At 44.8% G+C, this 17,940-nt stretch overlaps 1 protein-coding gene across 1 annotated transcript in view; it reads left to right on the forward strand.

The window, feature by feature from the left end:
• The window catches only part of ELP3 (elongator acetyltransferase complex subunit 3), an 86,249-nt gene that overhangs the window by 1,403 nt on the left and 66,906 nt on the right, over nucleotides 1-17,940 (forward strand). The window contains exons 3-7 of the mRNA XM_032185238.1: nucleotides 655-793; nucleotides 2,042-2,112; nucleotides 4,348-4,411; nucleotides 6,016-6,084; nucleotides 7,141-7,295. Coding sequence (XP_032041129.1) covers nucleotides 655-793; nucleotides 2,042-2,112; nucleotides 4,348-4,411; nucleotides 6,016-6,084; nucleotides 7,141-7,295 — 498 coding nt within the window. The remainder of the gene's footprint in view (nucleotides 1-654; nucleotides 794-2,041; nucleotides 2,113-4,347; nucleotides 4,412-6,015; nucleotides 6,085-7,140; nucleotides 7,296-17,940) is intronic.

Raw genomic sequence — 17,940 nt, forward strand, 5'->3', positions numbered from 1 at the left:
TACCTGATGGAGCAAAGAGTCCCTTTCCATCTTTTTTATGAGCTCATCTTTTTTATAAGTACTGTCAGGGAAAATAGAGATTAATTTATAGATTACATTTACATCAACCATTTTAACAGCATGCTGTTAATGAAGTCACTGTTTACAGAAACTTCTTCCTTCTGTACCTTTGTGGAATAATAAAAACAGAACTTCTCCCAGCGTATTTCGGTTACATATGTAATTGTAAACATTGTGCTGACACTGGAAATAATTTATGTAAATGTTTTAGAAATGAACTGAGAGCTTGCATACATAGATTAATCGGATGGAAGTCTTAGGAAAAGACTTCAATCACTGGAAATGGGTGAGACAGCCTCTGGGCACCTCTGACAATGTTTTGGCAAAACCACATTTGGAAGTAAAACGTACAGAAACTCAAAACACTGGCAGTTGTTGCTTGTTGACTTTATTTGGAGTTTATTTTCTGTATCTTAAATACCCAGAGCAGCTGTTGCAAGGAATTACTGTATTAAATAAGGTACCTGGAAAGGCAAATGGGGCGAACCCACCTGGATCCCCTCAAGCTGAACTGAAGCATCGTGATGGAGCTGCTGTGGGAATGGGTACAAAAGTCCGGATAGGGTCATTAATTGGAGGTATTTCTGCTTTCAGGCTGAAAACCAAGACTTCAGCCAAGTATGGGCTCTCAGCGCAGCCACGTCTGGTCGACATCATCGCTGCTGTTCCACCACAGTACCGCAAGGTGCTGGTGCCAAAGCTGAAGGCCAAGCCCATAAGGACTGCGAGCGGGGTAAGCACGTCGTCGTTCTCCCCATCCACCACCATCCTCCCCTTGCTCTCACTGATAATTTATCATGGATTTAGTTATTTTCAAAGAGGAGGACATTCAGTGTCTAGAAACTTCAATGAAGATGTGCTGGCTGCACTGCCACGTTCCAGGTTGTCTTCTCTGACGTGCCTGCAGGGCTGTTATTTGCAGAGCATTTGGGAGAAGAGAAAGAGGTGTGGAGGTTTTGTTGCAGGGTAGCATATCTAGCTTTTTAGTTGCTGTAGAAACACTGCAGCTGAATCTGCAGGCCCTCTTGGTGAACAAAGGGGAAATGTTAGGATTTAACATGTTTTTTGAAAAGGTATTTCAAGCTGAAAATGATGATAAATGCATCGGTGGCATTCAGCTGTGTTTTTTTAAGCTTCCCCACTGTATATATAGCATGCTTAAACCAAAAAAAAAAAGCACACACCAACAAACCAACCACCAGAAACCAAGATCCCAGAAGTGTTCAATTTTCATAACTATATAAAAAAAATCTTAATTTCATTACTTTCTTATTTTCTGGCTGTAGAATGTTTCATTAAACTCTTACTGCAACCAGAATTTCTGAAAACTGGCAATGTGCTTTCCCAGGTGGGAGCCCCAAAGCAGTAAACATTAGAAAATCTTCAGTGTGTATCTCTTTTCTTCCCCTTACTCTCGTGAAAGGGGAAGGTGGCATGTTTTGTTGAGCCTGCATTTGATGTGTGAAGAGCTGCGTGAGACCAGCCTGGAAAAAAGACTCAGCTCAGGTGGAGGGAGGAAGCTATTTTTATTTTCCTTCTTTTATGTCTTTTTGTTTCTCTTTGGCTCCCCCTTTTCATCTTCCAGATGGTGTTCAGGGTGCTTTTTGGCACATTCTCACCCTTGCACTGTCTTAGATGTGTGCTAGCTGGTCCTGGTGAATACCTGTGTGCCAGTCAGCGTGACTTTTTGGCAGGGTGGTTAATCAGATTCGGTAGGACACCTGGGTCTTTATAGCTCACTGCCAGTTTGTTCTGAATTGCAAAAATAATAATAGGATCCCTGTTTCTTGATACATTTGTTATCTTCGTTTTCTCAAGAGTTAACGCACAGATATTTGAGGTGGCAGACTAAGCAGAAAACATCTTTAAATAGTGTCTTGCAGATGCACATTTTTACATAGCCATCCAAGATGCATTTTATTTTTGTAACTTCAAAAGCAATTACTGTAATATCTCTCCACTGTAATTCTGCTTTTTACAGATTGCTGTCGTGGCCGTGATGTGTAAACCACACAGGTGTCCACACATTAACTTTACGGGCAACATATGTGTGTAAGTATGACTCAGGTGACCTAAAAGAGGGCTCTTTTCTAATATTATTTGTATAATTTTGTATAAATTGCAGCAGCACCATGTTAGGGACAGACTACTTTTCTGCACAAGTGCAGAGTTGCAGATTGCCAACACCTACACATTACACTACAAATTCTACTTGTTTGCAGTTCTTCTTTAAGCAGAAAACCTTCTTCTTTGATGGGTTAAACCCCACTTACCTCAGTAAATAGAAACTAATGTGAATACAGTAATTAGGAGAATGTATTAACGATCAGATACAAGTTGTATTACTGGCATGGTGCATGCACGTGTTGAGCATGTGAGAGTAGACTGGGTACATAACAAGACAGCAGAAGACAATTGCGGAAAAGAAGGAGGGCTCAATCTAAAAAGTTTGAAAACTGCTGAACTGAAACCCACCTGAGGAGGTGCAGGTGTTGTCTGCGAAAAACTTGCTTGGTGTTGGCTCTGCCCGGCTCTGGAACGAAATGAGAGCACAGATGGGAAGCCTCTAGCTGCCAAGAGCTTGCGGTATTAAGGGAATAGCTTCTGAGTTTTATTTTAATTGAGAAAGCCAAGCTCAGTTTACCTTGAAGTATATTGCTTCTGTTTGCTTTAAGAGTCTGAGCTCCTGAAATCGCATGCTTTTCGTTTTCCCTGAGCGTATCAGCTCATCTGTTTAAAAACATCGCTCCTCTTCTCCACCTTGTCACATCGGACACATCAGCCTGTTTCTCTACCAGCTGCCTAGCAGAGTGAGCTGGCTCCATGCTTGTTTTTGGAGGAGCAGCTCTTGTGTTTGAGATGTTCCAGGTAATTATGTACGTGAAATCTCTTCAATTGGATTGCACAACTTTCGCCAGCCAGTTAATTTGGCCATGGTAATTTGGTAATTAATTTTATAATGGTGACAGATGATTTGGGTTGAGCTTGCAGGGCAGGCGATGAGGTAGCCAATCAGTTATGCAGGGAACAAAATGTGTCCTCTGATTTGAGAGAGATGGCATTATCTTAGTCTCTGTGCATCAAAGATCTGCACCGTAACAGTGTGCTGACTGCTCCTTTACCACGTTCAGTGCATGCAGCTCGAGTCGACCGGGCTGCCAACCTCCCCTGTCAGGTCATATTTGAACACACAATGACTGTAGGTTGGCCATTAACCCTCAGAAGAAAGCTGAGGGTACTGCAGAATAAATTTGTATTCCATTAAATCACTGCCATGTACCAGTCCTCTCCTCGCTAGCAGTCATGCTGGGATAGCTGCAGGTCCTGCTGCGTCAAAGAATGAGCTCCGAACCAGCCTCTAGGTGCAGGAACTGTCATTTAACACCAGCCATACAGTTAACCGAAGTAGATGGACTGTGTTCTTCTCAAGTAGCCCTAGAACCTTCTTAAAATACAAGTATTTATTAAATAGCATTTTCCTAAGTTCAGAAGACAAACCTAGGTAAGCTTTCTCACCATCAAGACAGTTAAATTCAATAAACACATGGAAAATAAATGCAGATTGTGTAACTGGACGATGTCCATATTTTGTCTTTCCTTGCCAAGCAAAAAATATTTTACATCAGAGACAATTTTTTGGACGGAACTTTTTGAAAAGCGTTGAAACCGTTTATGGCTGTAAAATTCCTCTTTCTACAGTCTAATTATCAGCATGTAACAATCAGTCCAGAACTGTAGGGCAGCTCCCTACAATAATGCCATGTTCCAGAACTATGTTCACAGTTTGTTTTGCCTCTGTTTAGTCTTGTCAATTTGTTTAATGTTGTAATTTGACAGATCTGAGCTGTTTTTTGACTTCTTTTTCATTAAAACCAAGTGATCTGTTTTGCAGTTCTCTGTATACGTAGCATTTGTATGTGCATAGCCTCAGTTCCTCTCGGTGTTAACAGATATCAGAGAACTCTGACCAGTTGTGAGCCAGCTTTAGTCCTGGTAGCATTAAGGTGCCACTGTGGTTGTGCCAGTAAGGGCTTCCTCTTGTGGATTTCTCTTTTTGTGGATTTGTATTTGTGGATTTGAGAGCTCTCCAATGCCAGGAGAGCTGCTGATGTGCTGCTGTGGTCAGCTTGGGTGGAATTTGTGTTCCCCTGCCTCTCTGATGAGGGATGGGGGAGTCAGAGCGGTGTCTGCTCAACCTGCACCCCCTTCTATGTCTGTAACTTGAGCAGATTAATTGTTGCAATTGCATGAGTTTGATGCCTGTTTTCTGTCTTTTGATATTTGCAGGTACTGCCCAGGTGGGCCTGATTCTGACTTCGAGTATTCAACGCAGTCTTACACTGGATATGAGGTATTAATTACTTCTCTCTGCCATCAAGCATTCCCTACACCCTGTAAGATTGGATTCGGCTGCTCTTTAATTCTACAAATTCGCCCATGCTGCAAGAATAAGAAACAAAAGCAGACTTAGCAAATTCTGAGATCCAAAGCAGCTCAACTAGAAGACTGGAAATTCTTCTGATTTTTTTTTGTAGCAGTTGTTTCTTTTTCCTCACCTTGCAGCTGTTCATAGTGGTACATGTGTAATTCCCTGTGATTCTGAGCAGGACAAGTGCAGCTTCTGTGCTGGGGCTGCATGACCTGCTGGTGTGGGAGCAGCTGTTAATTTGAATTTCCAGCTGTGGAAAGTGATGAGTGAGTAAGAGCAGGTGAAGGTGACATTGCTGATTCCCAGGGGACGCTGCTGCATGCGCTTCGTTTAAATGAATACTGGCTGCAAGAGTTATCAATCTGTGTCAAAATTTTCCTAACTAAACAGTCCAGAGCAACATAGATGTCTGCTTGTTCTCAGGAAGGGTTTCAGGGAAGGGTACAAAGAAGACAGAGCTGTACCTCTCTTCAAGCTGCCCACTGGAAGGATGAGAGGCAACAGGCACGCCTCAGAACATGGAAAATTGTCACTTACTGTAAGAAAAGAATGTTAAACGTGAGGGCCATCAAACGCTTCAGTAGGGGTCCAGAGAGGTTTTGGCTTCTCAGTTTTTAGAGAGACTCAAATATTGACTGGACAGTGACCTGAGCATCGTGCTCAAGCTGGATCTGCTTTCAGTCCTGCCCAACCTACAGGAAATAAGCCCCTTATTTACCTGTTAGTGCCTCTGATATTACAGCCATGCCCTTAGAATATCCTGGTCTCAGAGCATGTCTCTGCATCTGCAGTGATATCTCACTAAATACATGTCACAGAAATAGCTCCCTCGTGTCTGCTGACAGCATAACAGCAGCAGATCTCACTGTGACTGAATTATTGTCACTACTTTTCACAAAAAACTCATGGCCATTGCACCAATGTAAAGTAGGAAAAACAAGGTAAAATGCATTCCAGATTAATTTGGTCAATGGTGAGGTAACATCCTTTTCATGGGGATAAAAATATATATATAATAAATATAATAATATATAGCAATATAAAAAGTAATTTGGGGTGTCAAATGAAAGACTACATTAACTTAAAGAATATTTGAAGTTTAAACTGAGCTCTACAGGACACTCCTTGGGTAACTTGTGCAAGTCAAGAGAAACTAAAACGAAGAGGGCAGAAAAAAGTGGAATTTTGAAAAACATCTCTTTAGTGATTTTTTGCAGTGTTTTTATTCTGAATCTTCAGAGATTATTTCCATCCTGTTGTAATGCACTTGAAAAATCGTGTTCTTTTTCTCACATTGCCATCTCAGTGGGCTAAAAATGTTTTTTCTTTTTGTTATTTTTACAAAATTAAGGAGCCAAATTAAATTTACAAGTAGATGGGCTCTCTGGTTGTGAGTTTGAAGACTTCAGGGTCGAGTTTTTATAAAAATAAAGCACCCGTTTCTATGCTAAAAGTTAACTTTTGTTCTTTTTCACTGTCTTTAATTGTGTTAACTGTTTTTTTTTACATCTCTTTGCGTTTTTTAGCCAACATCCATGAGGGCCATTCGGGCTAGGTATGACCCCTATCTCCAGACAAGACACAGAGTGGAACAGGTACAGTGGAAGGGGAGCGTGTTGTGTTTGTGATGCAAATAACAAAAATGCTTTAAATTGCCTCAACTGGTGAAACTGGGGAGTGGAAGGGGTTGTGGTGAAACGCTCTTCGTGTGAGGGTGACTGAGCACTCACACAGCTTGCCCAGAGAGGTTGTGGAGTCTCTGTCCTTGGAGATACTCGCTGCCTGCCTGGACACAGTGACAAACAAATTGCTGTAGTTGACGCTGCTCTGAGCAGAGAGGTTGGGCTACGTGACCTCCACAGGTCCCTTCTGCCCTCAGTTTTTCCATGATTCTGTAATTCTAAGTTAGCCTGACTCGATCCCCACGGAGGAATTATTTTTAAACCTTTTAATTTTCTAACTGTCATTTCCACTAAATAAATGACAAGTTTTGCAACTCTTCTGAGATGTTATCTTTTCTGAAGGGTACTTAATTACTGATAGGAGGCCCTATTACAACAAAATTGTAGAGATTTTTGGCAACTGCCAGTTCTTGATAATTGCTTACATTTAGAATTTATTACTGAAATAGTGTCTTTCCTACCAAAATGATGTTTTTGGTCTTCACTGGAAAATTGAAAGATGTGATTTCATTCTTAGTCCTACTCTGCTTTTACTGGTTTCCTGTTTATCTCCAAACCCAGTGGAAAATTCTCTGTGGATTCGGTGTAGTCCTTTTCTCCCACAAGCTTTTAAGGATGGTTCTGCATGGATTGAAGCAGAAGTGAAGAAACTTTTCTTACTGGCCATATCTATGTTAGCTTCAAATTGGAACCTGTCTAACTACGTTGGCAAGCTGCTATGCTCAAATTACTCTGCTTTGTCACAAAAATCTGCACTGGGCACGGTGTCTGTACTGTGTTCTTGCAGTAGAGAAATAATCCCTGGGTTTTGGAGGGGGATTATGAGAAATCTGTACAAAAGCATTAATAGTTTGTCATTTACAGAGGATAGGACAAGTGGTGAAGGAACTATTAGATGTAGGAGTGCCAGGGTTTTCAGGAAGGTCTTTCAGCTAAGTCACTGATAACTTTTCCCCGGCGCTTTTACAGCTGAAGCAACTGGGCCACAGCGTGGATAAAGTGGAGTTCATCGTGATGGGAGGAACCTTCATGGCCCTGCCTGAAGACTACCGAGATTACTTCATCCGAAACCTTCACGACGCCTTGTCGGGTCACACTTCCAATAACGTAGCAGAAGCTGTCAGGTAAGTGTTTGATTTTCTTTAATGTAATCACTTAAAAGTATTCTCCAGCTGCTGTAAGAAGAGCAAACACTGAATATTCCTGTCTCATTTTCTTGAAAGGCAGCATTTATCCAGTTACACATATTTAAGCAAAGATTATTTCTAGCTCAACCTCCAGCATTACGGTGCACGCTGCATAGCGCCGTGGTTTATCTGGTTTAGGAAATGCTAAGCTTTTCCTAATTTTTTTGGTGTTCTGTCTGGACTTCTACCTTTTCTGCTTCGTCACCTTGATTTGGAGTTGTGACGAATCCCATTGCCGTGGGATTTATTGCTTTAGGCTGGGAAGGGGAACTGATCCTGGTTTGGAGGAAAGCCAGACGTCAGCTCCCGTAAGGGATGACTCACCCCGACAGCGTCAGTGCTCAGGAGCTCTGAGCCCCTTGCGGTCTCCAACGCAGTTACCCTTGCAGTATTTCGGAGTGACAGGGAGATGTTCTTCTTCTCCTTGTACCGTTGGTGAGCTGAAAATCAGTGATTTTGTAATTACATGTGCTTTGGTTCATTAAATCCACAACTTTCCAGGTACGTTTTGTAGGGTGAAACTGAGAAGAAAACCTGGCAAGATTTGGTATTTTAGAGCTGTTAAAACTAGGCAACCGTCCCTCTCACAGTTTGTCACCTTGTTGTCATAGCTCAGTGCAGTGGATTTTCCTTGATCCCACTGTCATCCACTAAAGAAAGCAGTTTTAAAGCTGGTTAGGACCAGCCCTTGTCTAGCTTCATGTCCACCATCATATTTTAAAGCTGTAATTTCATTTGGTTTTCCTCTGGAGGGCAGCAAACGCTTCTACTCTCTTTTTTCTTTTTTTTTTTTTTTCCCCTTGTCATTCGAAGACCAGACAAAAAGTGCAGTGCTGCTCTTTGCACGAGCAACAATCAAGGCAATAAACCAGCTAACAAGTTGCAGGAAAAAAAAATGCTTTTCTTTTGCTGTAGCACGCCGCTTGTGAGCACGTAAGGACACCCAGCTCATTCTGGAAGAAGGGTGGAGTTTGCAGGTTTCTGCTCAATTTGGTGCCGCGCTCGTTTGGGCGTCAGGTGCTTCAGGACGCGGCTGTTCAGCGTCTTCTGCTGCGGGTGCCTTGCTAATTTTACTGGAGACAAAATTGCTTTTCGAGTAGTCTGTCCTTGGCTCTGCAGATTACCGAGGAAACTAATTACGACACAGACTGTGTCACCAAGTAATTTTAAGAGCATGCGAAAACGAAGTGGCTGAAGTCAGTGTGCTGCCTTGCAAGCACACAAATGGAGCAGTGTGAGAAAACCCGCATGTGTTTTTTTTTTTTTTAAATAATGTGTTTTTTTTTTCCAGCAGATAAATAAAGCGATACGTATTTTTAACATAAAATTCATGTTAAATGCTTGGTAAATGGAAGTATGTGGGAGTTATTCATGTTGCATTTTCTAAATATTCCAGAGGCAAGAAAATTGTGTTCGAGATGAATCAGACCTTTTTACTTTTTATGCTGCTTGCATAGAGCTGTTGTACTGTGTCACTGCAGTGCTGTTTAGAGATGGTCAATGACACTTGGAAGAAATAAATTCAACTTTGCATGCTTCTCTTTGTACTTGAGGACTCAGCTTTTCTCCCTCATTACTTCCATTAACAGAAGCCATGCTACGTGGGGAATATTGACGGTATTTTGTTTTGTGTTGTTCTGTTTTATTTGTTTTATATTGTACTGCATTTGGCTGTAACCTGGGATCTGGTCTCTCTCACCCCTTGTTTTTAATGGAACCGTGGCAGCTTTGAGAGTTTTCTTTCTCATGAAAATGATTAGTTAACTTTAGATTTTGTACAGCGATCCCTTTCTTCAGGAAAAGGACCTTCAGCCAGGATACTTTTCTTTGAAGCCTTTCTGTGCAAGTCCTTTGATTAAACCGGTGCAGCATCCATCTGTAAAGGCTTCAGTCCACCTAACTGTGAACCCAGCATTTCCCCCCTTAGTCCAGCCGTTTCTTTATCCTAAACTTGAGCTCCAGTTCCATGTCTGATGCTGTCTTTCCAGTGGCAGAGGTAAGCTGACCTTTACTGTCTAAATCACGCAGCATCAGAGGGCTCCTCCTCTTGACATAATCTGGACTTTTTCTTCATCTTGACCATCTCAACCACTGTAGCTTCTGGTCCCAGTTCATCAGGTAAGCGGGATGTGACCCTGTGAAGGTTCATCCTACGACTGTGGCCTGCCTCACAGGTCTCTACTGTTCCTCACAAAGCCAGCACTGCAAGTCTGACCGAAGGAGTAACATCCTCAAACTCTGTTGGCCCTTGGACTGCTGCTGCTGATCTGAGTTGCCACCTGGCTTGTTTAGAGATTTAGGGTCTTACGGTCAGTCTGGCCACGTGGTGGATCACACAGCTGCACAGCCAGCAGTGCCTGGATGGCAGAAGTGACATAGGACTGGAGCAGTTTGCCACAGGGAGGTGGGACGCTGCTCCAGCCAGCTGCTGTGGAAGAAATAAACCTGAAACCTTGTCTTTATGGTCAGCGGAGAGAGCAGGATCTTCACGGGATGGCTCAGAGCATCTAAGCTAGACTGCTGCTTTAAACTGTTTCTAGGTAAATCAGGGCAGCTAACTTGGGAGGTGTGAAGATCTCCCTTCATATCTGTACTTACACAGCACTAGGAAGATCATTTATGAATGAATGCACCTGAAGTGGGTTCAGATTTTTTTTTTAATGATGCCTAAATAAAGCATGAGTGCAGAAGTGACCCTATTTATGCACAGGAACCGGTCAACCAAAAATGCAATTTAGAAAAGATAAACAGAGCAACTCCTAGGCTTTCGTGGTAACTGCTGCGAGTGGAGGAAGGAAGCAACTTCCCCCAGAAAGTGTTGCTGCTGCTTAATATTTCTGCAGCACCTTCCTATTGAGGTAATAAACACTTCTTAGACTATTCAGACAGAAGGCTTTGCTGGAAGCGCTTTGGTATGCTTGAGAAAGAAGTTGGCTGACGAATGAGCAAAGAATAGCAGAGCCAGAGGGGATTTTTGTTTTGCAGAGCGTGTGTGACAAGACCAAGAAGTTCTAATTTTTATGTGCCAAGAACACCACTTAGGAGATTTCAGTGCGTTTCTGGATGTCTATCAGCACGAGGTTGTGGACTTGGTGATAAGCTTGCCTTCTTTACGAGGGGAGTTGTAGTTCCTGCTAAAGAAATGCTGTAAACCAGATATTTTTTGGTCGCTACAGAAATGCAGCTTCCTCTGGGAGTTGTTCCCATCCAGTCAAAGCGTTGACTTGACCACTAATTGCGGCTGCCTTTGCTCTTTAGTGAGGACAAGGCAAACATGAACCGAGAAGGTGTGAAATACACATGCAAATCAAAGTGACTTCTCCCCATCATTTTGCTCCTCTCACCTGACCCGTGAGTCATTGGAGGTGCTGGGCATATTTAACTGCAGCAGTGACTCACCACATAACCCAAGGGCTGAGCACCTCGTTCTCCGAGCCAGGAGCTGACTTTTAATTAGTGATCGAGGCCCCACGAGAACTCGCCTGTGTTCAGAAAGGCAAGTGTCAGAGAGGTCTCCTGAGTCTACGCACCCGGGAGCTCCTTGGACTGCACCTTCAGGCTTGCCTTTTCTCAGAATATTTAAAAATAACACAGGGAATATTTGTAAAATTTTATCGCGTGGGGTTTATTCCGATGGTCGGTCGTGTCACCGTGTTCTGAGTGACAAGGGGAGAAGAGAATAAAACCGCTGGGGTCTCATGGTCTGCAATTTGAGCACCTCGTCTACCTGGTATTTCTGTAGCAGTTTGGGTTTACAGCAGACACCATCCCTTTTAGGTCCATTACCCAAAGCTCGTTTTCCGTGGGCATCAGCCACTGGCATCCAGAACTTGCAAAACTTTTGGCTGGGCTGGATTCCTTGCGGAGAAATTCTCTGATTCTCAGCTCCTAGCATTGGCCAGCACCGTGGGAGCGCCTTTCAGCCCAGCCTTGTCGTGGGCTGCTTTTGCCAAGCGTCCTTTTGTGTTTTCCCTCTCAGCTGGGCTGGTGAGCAGGCAGCAGCGCTTCCCTCTGCCGCAAATGTTTTTGTTACCAACGAGGAAATTTCCTGTAGGTGTCCCAAAAGCCACACTGACCTTTTGGCGAGCTGTGAGCAGATGGATCCAGCTACTTGAAGAGCCTCCTCTGAAAGAGAGGGCACAGGTTTTAAATAGCTGTTGTTTGGGGCCGGGTTATTGTGTGCCTAGTTTAAGACCCGTTAGCCCATCTGAGGGGGAAAAAAATAAAAGAAAACAAGCTGTGGTGGTTTCAGCAGCACTTGGTTTGATGTGTGGAGCTCCTGATGCATTTTAAAACCCAGCTGGAAGTCACTTGAATGCACCAGCTCTGGGACAGCCCATGAAGAATGTGTTTTGTTTGGTTATCAGATGATGTGTTTTCTGGAAAGCTCCCTATAGTCTTTTCTCCAATCCCCACATTAGGGCTGGTGTCTCGGTAATTCTTCTAATAGGAGCTGCAATTTCTCTACAAGAAGCAGCGATCGTGCAGGCTGGCTGCCTCCGAGCAACTCCTCGCTTTGCTTTTCAGTAGTGAAGAATAAACCTGTCTGTAAAAGGCCACTCTGTCAAAGTCTGTTCGAATTTCTCGTTCTCAGGACTCGAGGAGCCTTGTCAGGTGCAGGTTTCTGCAGGTTTCTCTTGTCTCACTGCTGCAGTTTTACCAGGCTGAGCCTGTCTCCTCTGGGTCCCTCTCAGGACGCAGACGAGGTGAAGTGACACAGGGTGACACCCGAGCGCGTTGCTCCTGTGCTGCTGCAGCTCACCTCGGGCCAGCGAGATGCAAACAGCACTTTGGGGGAAATTCTGCTTTACCAGGAATCGTAAGAGGAGAGATTTCGGCACACGTCCTTCCCCGCGGGGTTAGTGCAGGTGAAGAAGATGCTCTCCTGCCGTCCAGGTGGCTCAGCTGATCTATGCTGCTCGTTACACTAATGTATCTTAATTGTGCTTTCCCAGTACGAGTTGTGACTCCGGCAGAAGATGACTGAGGGCTTTGACTCACTGGCTCCAGTGATTCATGCAGGAGCGATTTGGGGAGGTTACAGCTCTCCTCCATCTACCTTGACCCCTCCACTTGAGGTTAGCGCTTCCAAAACCGGCAGCTAAACACACTTGGCCACCCTTCAGCCGCCCGCGCTCACCCCGTGGTGAATGAACATCATCTGGAGGGAGTCGAGAGGATCTGCTGCTACTTTGGCTGCCCCGCAACAAATTGCCAAAAATGTGATAGTCACACCTCACCTCTCGCCTTGCCGTAATGAGCAGGTGCCGTGACAGGTAAACTCTCACAAAACACCATAATTGCCAGCTTAAACTCCTTTTCCAAGGGGGTTTTGGGCACTTTTCCCCATCCGCAGCCCTCCCCCCGAGCAGGCAGCAGCTTCTGGCGGAGAGGGAAGCGAATAGCAGGAGGCAGCAGCACAGCAAATTACTGTGGCTTGTATCCATCAGAGCTTGTCTGTCAAATCCCTCAGGGCATCTGACTGGGCAGTGATTTTTCTGTGCCAGGCAGGAGATAACTGGCTGTTGTTTTAGTGCCAGATCGTTTGCGACAGACATTCTGCCTAAATTTCCTTTTATTCCCGGAGATTTGGAGGCTGGTTCCTAATGTTCTGGAGGGGCGGGCAGATTTTCTTTGTTCCCAGCTTTCCACGCAGCTCTCCAATGGTGCAGAAGCAGCATTTGCCATTAAAACCTTTTTTTTTTTTCAGTGTTTACCCCTAAATGCCTTCAATATGGATAACATCTTCCCTGCTGGCAGAATTTGAGGAAAATTACCCCAAAGTCAGCTGCCCTTTGTCGGTATCCTGTTACTTTTGCATTGCTGATTTTCTACAGCAGGACCCAACTTCTAGCTGCTGAGGTGTGTTATGTGGAAGATGCCAAAGTGAAAGTCGTTCCATCAGATTGTATTCTAATCTCGTTAGGAGTAGCTGTTTATCTTTTTCCTCCCGTAGCTACGGAAAGTGATTGCCTATCCTGTTATCTGTCCTGTTCAGTATTTCCGCAGCGTTTTCATTTGGATGTAAAATAATTCAGGTTTGTGACCGAGCGCTGGCTGGGGAAGGAAGATTGAGGAATCCGTGCCCACAGGTTTCTGCCCACGTGCACCAGGACACCTGGCGTTAGGTGACTTGGGGTTTTCTAAGGTAGACGGCGGTACCAAAAATATTTTTGGCACAGGTTTGGGAGGTGGCAGCGTTCATTCATAGCAGGCGTACGAGCTACACCTAATGGAAACCCGGTTGTGAATGCTGTTGATCTGCATTTCTCCTGCCTGGGTGGAAAGGACGACGGCCCTAGCGGTCATGACATTGTCAGAGCTAAATAATGAATTTCAGTGCTTTTTTTTTTTTTTTTTTTTTTTTTTTTGTACGTTTTCAGCAAATTACCACTGAACACCTGCCAAAGGGAATACTTTTCTCATTTTTGCTGCTTCGCCGCTGCGCGGGTGTAATTTGGCAAGCATAACAAGTTCTCCGGTGACCTGCGCTAAAATGTTAATGCTAGGATGGGATCCCAGTGGTCAGATGGGACTGGGGGCTGGAAACCAAGCTTGATTCACAGCTTGGGCACCTGCATGAGCAGGAACTTGGTCTCTGTTACACAGTTCTGGCTCAAGTCACGCTGCTGATCCGAAGGTAATGTCCCAAAGGTGCATCGTGTGCTAAATAAGCTTTCTGGCTTCGTTTCCTAGGGCCTCCCTAGCACAGGCAGCATCACACCTTCCTGGGCGTTACAGAAGCGTTGCCTCGGGTGCTGTCACGTTCCAGTTTTCCAGGTGTGACGGGGATCAGACTTGCTTTGGAGCTCCGTAAGGGCGCGAGGTGGTGAGCATCTCTTGGGTCTAGCTTGGGCTTCTGCTGCCTGGAGCTGAACTCAAAACCAATCCCAAACTGATGCTCCCATGCCCTGGAGAGGTAACGTGCAACTTGCACTACCTTTTCTCCTTCTTTTCAGCAGAGATTGCTTTCCAGCCCGAATTAAAATGCGCTGGTAAAATAGCGAGCTGCAGTTTATAGTTCCCTCAGCTGTGCTGTGCTTGCCTCATTGATATTATAAGCTGAGAGCCGCTGCCTTTCGACAGCACTAAATTCCCTTAAAAGAAAAGTCATTTGCTAGTAAAACGGCGGTGCAGGATGCATGCAGGAAAAGTGGCAGGTTTCATTTTCATCCCCTTACGGAAAGATGTCAAGAAGTGGTTTTCCTGGGGCGGTTTTGTGAACGCAGCGCTGAGCAGAGCACGGGCTGGTTGCTGTTGAAATAATGCCTTCCTGGGATGTGTTTGCAGCTGATGTGCTGTGGGACTCTGAGCCTCCTCGTGGCCCAGCGCTTTGCAAAGGCGAGTACCCAAAAACGAGGATCTGGCAGCTGGGGGTGTCCGGGCAGCCTGAATTTGGCCTGGATTTATGGGATCGCCTGCAAGACTTTCGCCTGGTTTGCCTTCCAGGCCAGGCTGTGTGCTGCTCGGGGTTGTTGGGTTTGTAAAGTTGGTGGGAAGCACCCCTGGTGCTTCAGTATCAACTGACTTGAGCCAGTTTTTGAGGCAGAAAAGCTTTTTGCAAGACCTTCCTACTTGTTCCAGTGGTGGATCCTGCTCCCTTCTCCTCCCCACGTCTTCTCTTTTTTTCCTCCTCCTGTCCCAAGCCACCTAAGACAAGCAGTCACCCTTCTTCACCTTTTCTTGCACACTCCTTTCCCTTGTTTTATCCTCTCAGTGCAAGCCAGGAGTGCCCTTTGCAGGGAGGAAGAGCCATGGGAGGAATCCACCAGCTCAGAGCTGAATTACTGCTCCAAAGCGTGGAGCTCGATCGCTCCTTAGAAGACCAGAAGCTCTTGGCACCTTGCGCTGCGTTGGAGCCACGACGGTGACAAATGGAGCCTGGGAAGTGTCACCAACAGGTCTCGTAGCCCATCGCAGCAAGTGCCTTCCCAAACCTGGCCTTTTACAAGCTGAGAGAAAACAAATGTGTGTAGGGGTTGTGTAGCACTCTTCTGAGAGATCATATTGGTGCTTTACATACGAGGGAGTTAGTTTGGCAAGATAAAGCAGAGCTTTTCGCTGGCAGTTTTGGCTGATGACTGCTTTTTATTAGCTCTGCTTATCATTTTATTGGGACGATCTCTTTGCTTCCTCCAAGTAGCAATCAAGCTGTTTTCCGTCCTCCAGCTAAATGTTTTCAGAAGAGCATCAGGTGGGGGCGAGATGAATTTCCTCTAATAGGCTAGAGGCAGGAACTACAAAGCAAGGTCTTCGCTGGACACTGTCTTTATGCAACGAGAGCTTTTAGGGCATTTAGCTGTCAGACGTCTGCGCAGCACCAGAAGTGGTTATTTTCCTCAATAACAGCGAGGAAGTGGTTGTTACTAAGAATATGCAACTTTCCCTAGGCCACAGTGAGTCAATATCAGAACTGAAATTGGAACTAGATTTTTTTTTAATACATCTAAGTCTCACCTAGCGTAGCCTTTCTCATCAACTGCAGCGAGAAAAGCTTCGGCTCCGGCTTAGATTTAATAAAAGAGGCTGTCACGTCATTTCTTCCTTAATTTTAGACCTAAGCATTTTTCTCCCCAGTCCCTTTTTAGCCCGTGTCTGCAACCGTGTATTGACTATTCCATGGTAAACTGCCTGTATAATTATGACTTGATTGTTGGTCAGATCGATTGGGTGACAGGCATTGAAATTGTTGTTCTTGCAAGTTTCCCTCAACTAAATTGCACCGCAAGGATGCGAGGAGCCAAGGGCACATCTTGGGCGCCTCCTCGTGCAGGTTTTGCTCTTTGGGCTGCGTGCGGTGGGCAGACGAGGTGCTGGCTCTTCGGTGTCACTGCTCCGACGTCGTTTCTTGCTGCTTGTGTCGACTTCAATACGCTCGGGTGGAAAGGGAAAGGGACGTGGAGTAAAACCTGTCCTGTGGGAACAGCTGGGATCGATTGCCTGGCGGAGGTGGAATTGAACTAACGGTCAAATAAAATTGTGCCAGAATCCACGTAAGGGACAGTTAAAATTGGACTAAAATCCACTACTTTTTTGATTATATATTGTTTGGTGGAAGGATGCCAAAAAGGTAAAATTGACCAACATGGGGCTTGGTGACCCTCACGTGTGGGCATTTTTCTCACTTCAGAAGATAACCACGTGATTTTGGTAGCATGGGAAGGTTTCTTATTACTTGTAAACTATTTTCTTCAAATAGAACAGGAGCTGCTGGCACAGGAAGTCTTACCCTGTAGCGAGCCCAGATCTTCATAATGCCTTCAAGCTTCTGGTTATCTGAATCTTGTCATTCATAGCTCTTCTTTGCAGTTCTGTCTTAAGTCCTTCAGGATTCAAGGTTTCTTTTCTTTGCTTTTCTTTTTCAAGTGCTGTTAGTGGTAATCAAAGGAGGCGTAAAGGCCGTGCTAGCATCCTGGAAGCAAGGAGGGGAGTTTGGGAATAGCTGGCTGAGTGCACAGGTAGCCCACCTGTGGTTTGATCCACCTATGGTTATTGAACTCCCTGTCTTGGCTGCTGAAATCCAAGCTGGAATGATCAGCATGGCTTGTTGGACTAGTTACATCTGCCATATATACAATATATGTGATTTTTTTTTACTGGTATTCATATATTAGTCTGAAATTTAAATTATCTGGCTCATAGTGAAGGGAATTACGTGCACTCCTCATCTGATAGATGGGGTATGGGCTTAAGAAGTGGACATTTTACAAGCAAATTACATACTTTCTTTTTTCCAGCACTTTGGAAAAAGTTGTGGTTAGCTCTCGGTAAATACCCTGATGCGTTGGACCTCAGTGTCTTTATTAGGGTAACATTTTTTGTTGTCTTAATTTGCTAAAACAGCAAACCACCTCCTCCTTACGCAGAATGAGAGAGAGGTTCTTGTTTTCCTGGTGAAAATTTTCATCTTGGGGCAGATGGGCTCCTTTCCTCTGGCCCAGCAAAACTTCTAGGCTGTAATGGGTACCTTTGAAACATCTGACAAATGGGTGGAACTACCTGGATATCCAAAAGCGAGCTCTTCCACCAAAGCATCCTAAAAAATTATGGGATAAGATTAAAAGTCTTGCATGCATTAAGGACTGCAAGAAGTTGGGAGAGGGAACAGCTCATCAATTTTCACAACAGAGGGAAGTCATTAGCGGTGCCCCCGAGGAATCTGTGTTGGAATCTGGTAGAGGGATGCTTAAATAATCTGAAGAGGGTTGCTGACACCATTTACTGTGGTGCTGGCTTACGTGGAGCAGTAGCAATGAGCTGCCAGCAGAGATCTGTAGAAGTCCTTCACCATGCTGAGTGGGTGGGTGGCGAGGGGCCAGGGGAAAATCAGTGCAGAGGAAGAGCAAGGTGGGTGAAAATAAAAAGTTCTCCTTATTTTCCTACAGGACAGTGAGCTCCGAGTTGGCTGATGGCGCCCAGAGACAGAATTTGGAAGTTGTAGTAGGTAACGGGGAGAAACCCAGCCTCGGTGCTCGGTTTTAGTTACAAGAGCAGCTCAGTGTGAGGGATCGTAATGAAGGGAGCGGAATGGGAAATGTTGTTGTGCTGCTGCATCGTTTGGCAATGTCTTCACAGCTTGAGC

This window comes from Aythya fuligula, chromosome 3 (assembly GCF_009819795.1).
Source record: "Aythya fuligula isolate bAytFul2 chromosome 3, bAytFul2.pri, whole genome shotgun sequence".
NCBI classification, from domain to species: domain Eukaryota; kingdom Metazoa; phylum Chordata; class Aves; order Anseriformes; family Anatidae; genus Aythya; species Aythya fuligula.